Here is a 4,654-nt window from a genome sequence, read left to right on the forward strand (position 1 = left end):
CCATTAGGTGGAATTTAAACGGGAGTGCATTTCACCAACGCTCAGCACGCAGCCAACTACCAGTGCAGGCGCAGCCAACGTAAACGTCATCATCGCCGATCGTAAACATTACGTGGTGTTTGTCACATATCTCACACACATTACGTCGAATGCGTGAGCGTGTGCGTGAGAATACGCACGCACACTACGTTACACTACAAATGTGGTTATCTCGCTCTAGCGTCGGATGTCCCTTTCCCGTTCGTAAGTCATAGAGAAAAACCAGGGACCGGGAACGCCGGGTCGAAACGTCTGACGTTTGAGACTGGCCAAAAAGTAAACAATATATTTTCCAGACTCTTAAAACTTTCAAACAATCAAACAAACAGTCCTAAAATAACCTGAACCTCCAATCTGTTCACAGTGGCCAAAGCGCATTTGTCGCGTACGATTTGCAACGTCCTAACCGCACTGCTCGTAGTACTGTTCCTGCCCACTAATCGGTTCGAGATAACAGATAACTCACTCACCATGGCTGACGTCGACGCCCAGTTCGTTCAGCAGTCGAACGATTTCGCCGTTCAACTGTACAAGGTGAGTCACAGATCCCGTGTTTCCCAATGCCGGTGACTCAGATAAGGTTGCGTTCATGGTCCTCCTACATTTTTCCCCAAACACAGCAAGTGAGCTCGAAAAGTGTCGGAGAAAATGTGGTCATCTCGCCGTTTTCGGTCAGTGCGTGCCTTTCGCTGGTGGCCCAGGGAGCGGCTGGTCTCACGGCGGACGAGCTATTTGGTGGCCTGCGCTACGGAAAAGCCGACCGCAAGCAGCAGGTTGCTGAGTCGTACCGACGGCTGATGGAGCGCTTATCGACCGATAAAACGATGAATGTGGCCAACAAAGTGTACGTCATGGAAAAGTACAAAGTAAAGAGCTCGTTCAATGCGGTCGCCGCCGATAGTTTCAAATCGGAAGCGCAAGAGCTTAACTTTGCCCAGAATGTGGCCGCGGCGAAAACAATCAACGGGTGGGTCGAAGGAAAAACGAACAACAAAATTAAGGATCTCATCGCACCCGATGTGCTGGATGATCTGACGCGTATGGTGCTGGTCAACGCGGTTCATTTCAAGGGCACCTGGACCTACCAATTCAATCCCGCCTCGACCCGCCCGATGCCGTTCTGGTTGAGCGCAACGGAGTCACGCGAAGTGCCGATGATGAACATCAAGAAACACTTTGCGTACAACAACTTCGAGGATAAAGGATTCTCCGCCCTGGAGCTTACGTACAGCGGAAGCGACGTGACCATGCTGGTGCTGCTGCCGAATGAACGCACTGGCCTGGCAGCGCTGGAAGCGCAACTTCCGAGCCTTAATCTAGCCGAGCTCGCCTCCCAGATGCACAAGCAGGAAGTGGAGGTCTTTCTGCCCAAGTTCAAGATCGAATTCTCTCTCGATCTTAATGACGATCTGACCGAGGTAACTGGTTGCCGTTGATCGGGTTTTGCACAAATAGCTACGATTCTGGTTTTCCTCCTCTCACAGCTCGGCATGGGTCGAATGTTTACTGATGCGGCCGAATTTCCCGATTTACTCGAAGCGAACGAACCACTGAAGGTCTCCAAAGTAATACACAAGGCGTTCATTGAAGTCAATGAAGAGGGAACCGAAGCGGCTGCCGCTACCGGTAAGTGTCACAAGTGTACCCCCCTCGCTCACCACCCTGCCACCCATCTCCATCATCTCAATACCCGCGCGGTCCCTGGGGCTCTCTTACACCGTTTTTGGTTGCATTTTGTAGCGGCTGTGGCGCGTGTTAAACGATCTATCCAACACACAGTAAAAGTGCGAGTCGATCATCCGTTCTTGTACCTGCTGCTGACGGGCACTCCAAAGCAAGCAGCATTCGTTGGACGTGTCGCACAACCTCCCGCGACCGTTACGCCGGTCGCGAGCCGCGATGAGTTGTAGTTTAAAAGTATTGTTCTGTATTGAGCCCACGGCGAAGCACCGATAGAGTGAAACAGATGCTAAGAAGCCCATGTGGCCGTGTAAACAAACTCGTTCGATTCACACACGCACATCAATCGGACACGCATTTTCGTTCACGCCAAACTTGCGCTGTCGGCAGCACGACCAGCATTTTGATCGATTTTGCTTTTTCTCTTCTCCATCCGATAACACCATGTGACACGATAAAATGCTACCGATTCGACGACAGGCATGGTGATGATGTTGCGCTGCCTTCCGATGCATCCCTACTTCACGGTCGACCACCCCTTCGTGTACTTTCTGAAGCATCAGCAACAGATCTACTTTGTGGGCCGCATGGCGAAAGTCGAATCGTAATGCTCTGCGGCACCCGAAACGGTCATACCAGCGAAGATCTGTTTCACGCTCGCCACGGGTTATGATATTGTATTATTTTAAACAATCAAAGAAACAATAAAATAACCTCGCTGTTTTACACAAAACACTTCCGCGTTTGATCCGCCACAGCATGTTTGATTCGAAGTGTATAGGTAACACGAACTAGCGAAGATTTTGAGCTATTACTCACTCCTACAAATAACATGTAAAGGCAACATTTGCCTAAACACTTGAATCAGTTGCACCTGAATCAATATCAACAGCGGTTTATTTTTGGGCACCCTTATCGCCCTGTGGTGTTAACCTAATCCTCGTCTGTTTCACCGACCAGCTCCTTTTTTTGCTTACGCCCAGAACTGCAATCTTATCTCAAAAGCATAATCCTTTTGCCAGTTCACACAACTCTTTCCAGAAAGCGCTATCTTTTAAAGACATATGTTTAAACTATGTCCAAAAGTAGCTCGCTAATTAATCGACATGTCTTGCAGAGTAGACAATCGACAGCATCGACAACAATACGCAATTGGTCGTTTACAATTTGGACCAGTTCAGAGATAACCAGATACCAGATTTTTGGGGTAGTCTCATCTTGGTTTGTTCGAAGTCTAATGTGCTGAGTTTCGTTTTGTGAGTGCATCATTCTTTAGCTAATTAGGAACTCCTAGCACACCTACCGAGTTTTCCGAGGAATTCTAATTTTGGCGCATGTGAGTGAGATCATTCTTTTCATCGAACCTGTTAAACGGTGCTGGGAAAGATCTTGTGGTCTACGCGGCACACAAATCTCACCGAGTAAAGTAAACAAATAATTGCTTTTCATGACACCACTTTAAGCACCCCAAACATGCCGGGCTACTTAAAGAATAATTATCGGTTCTTTATACCACCTGTCTCGTCGTGTCGTGTAGCCTAAGACGGCCAATATTTCGTCAATATTCGACTGCAGCAATTATTGTAAAGTCACCCTTCACAAATTTTGCCATGATCCGTAATCTTCTATCACTAAAATCCCTACAATAAATTGTTTTCTTCTAGGAACGGTTATGATGGCTTATTGCATGATCATCTCTGAACCACTTACGTTCAAGGCAGATCATCCGTTTGTTTATGCATTACTTTCGCGTGAAAAAGGCGTTTATTTCGTTGGCAAAATGTCGAAATCAACTTAAATGTTACAAAAGCTTGTTTAATAATACCAACTAACGTTACCTCACGGAGTCATTACAAGTGCTGGTCCGGATATTTAAATTATGCCATTAGGCGGAAAAGTTGCCAGAAAATATACATCCACACAACATTGCTATTGATCAACGTAAATTTTAAAGGAAAACAGAACTCTGAAATAGGACCAAACATATGAGGCTATATCCCAGTAATTATTTTTGTCGTCATCTTTTCATAATATCAACAAACTATCTGAACATGTTCATACTCATAATATCGATACAAGTGGTTTCGACACCAATCGTATCATTATTCTAAATCAAACACGAAATATCATTGTTGCATAATTCCTACCATAAACTGTTTTCTTTTAGGAATGTTTGTGATGGCATGCAGTATGATTATCTCTGAGCCACTTACGTTCAAGGCAGATCATCCGTTTGTTTATGCGTTACTTTCACGTGAAAAGGGCGTTTATTTCGTGGGTAAAATGTCAAAATCTACCTAGAGGGGGTTGCGCTTCATCAAAGTTACAAACATTGGCACAGATTCTTAGTACTGCGGAGCAAACAGGAATAGAACACAGGTTATAGGTTATAGGACAGGGACAGGTTATGGGGCAGCACAAGTTCCTTAAGGTGTATTTAAATAACCAAATACAGTATTGAAAGTGCCTTATAATTTAAACTTCAACAGCTTTATGGAATAGACGCAAACGTGTGTGGCTGTGGCACACGCGTGTAGCTGCGATATACCGATTGTTTGTAGTGTTGTCATATTTTACAATATCAATAAACTATCAAAACTAGTATATTTTTGAGTTTTGATTATTTTCAAATAAGCTTATTTCCTATGTATATCCGAAATGTCTAAGCAAAGAAATAATAACACTCAAAATATTTTCAAACTACAAATTGTATTTGACTTACTTACTGTTCCTAAGAGACTTTTCAGAACATGTTTACTCCGTTGCCCCAAGCTCTTTATGTTTTAAAACAAATTCAATAATATAATTCAGTGCATGGCAATGAGCAACATAGAAGGTTGTTTTGCAAGGTGAGCGTATACTCAAAGTAAGGTCACCAAAAAAATGTGATTGTGTGGGACTCACCTCGAAGGAGACCTAACCATCAACCCACCTA

General features: G+C 44.7%; 1 protein-coding gene across 5 annotated transcripts; it reads left to right on the forward strand.

Annotated features, from left to right (window-relative positions):
- The first annotated feature begins 270 nt into the window (after window positions 1-270).
- Window positions 271-4,303, forward strand: LOC131216209 (antichymotrypsin-2-like). 5 transcript variants are annotated; one of them, XM_058210637.1, is made up of 5 exons: window positions 271-315; window positions 404-573; window positions 660-1,457; window positions 1,524-1,665; window positions 3,887-4,303. In XM_058210637.1, coding segments are annotated over exons 1-5 (1,245 nt in total). In that variant the 5' UTR covers window positions 271-314; the 3' UTR covers window positions 4,021-4,303. The 5 variants fall into 5 exon arrangements, with proteins under 5 accessions (XP_058066620.1, XP_058066619.1, XP_058066621.1 ...); XM_058210636.1 differs by lacking the exon at window positions 3,887-4,303 and adding an exon at window positions 3,384-3,876; XM_058210638.1 differs by lacking the exon at window positions 3,887-4,303 and adding an exon at window positions 2,200-2,443.
- Window positions 4,304-4,654: the final 351 nt, after the last annotated feature.

This window comes from Anopheles bellator, chromosome 1 (genome assembly GCF_943735745.2).
Source record: "Anopheles bellator chromosome 1, idAnoBellAS_SP24_06.2, whole genome shotgun sequence".
In the NCBI taxonomy this organism is placed as follows: domain Eukaryota; kingdom Metazoa; phylum Arthropoda; class Insecta; order Diptera; family Culicidae; genus Anopheles; species Anopheles bellator.

Bases quoted from the DNA above. Each gene is read 5' to 3' on its own strand.
- LOC131216209 (XM_058210635.1), top strand. The intron at 574-659 runs GTGAGTCACAGA...CCCCAAACACAG, and splicing joins TCGCCGTTCAACTGTACAAG to CAAGTGAGCTCGAAAAGTGT. The intron at 1,458-1,523 runs GTAACTGGTTGC...CTCCTCTCACAG, and splicing joins TTAATGACGATCTGACCGAG to CTCGGCATGGGTCGAATGTT.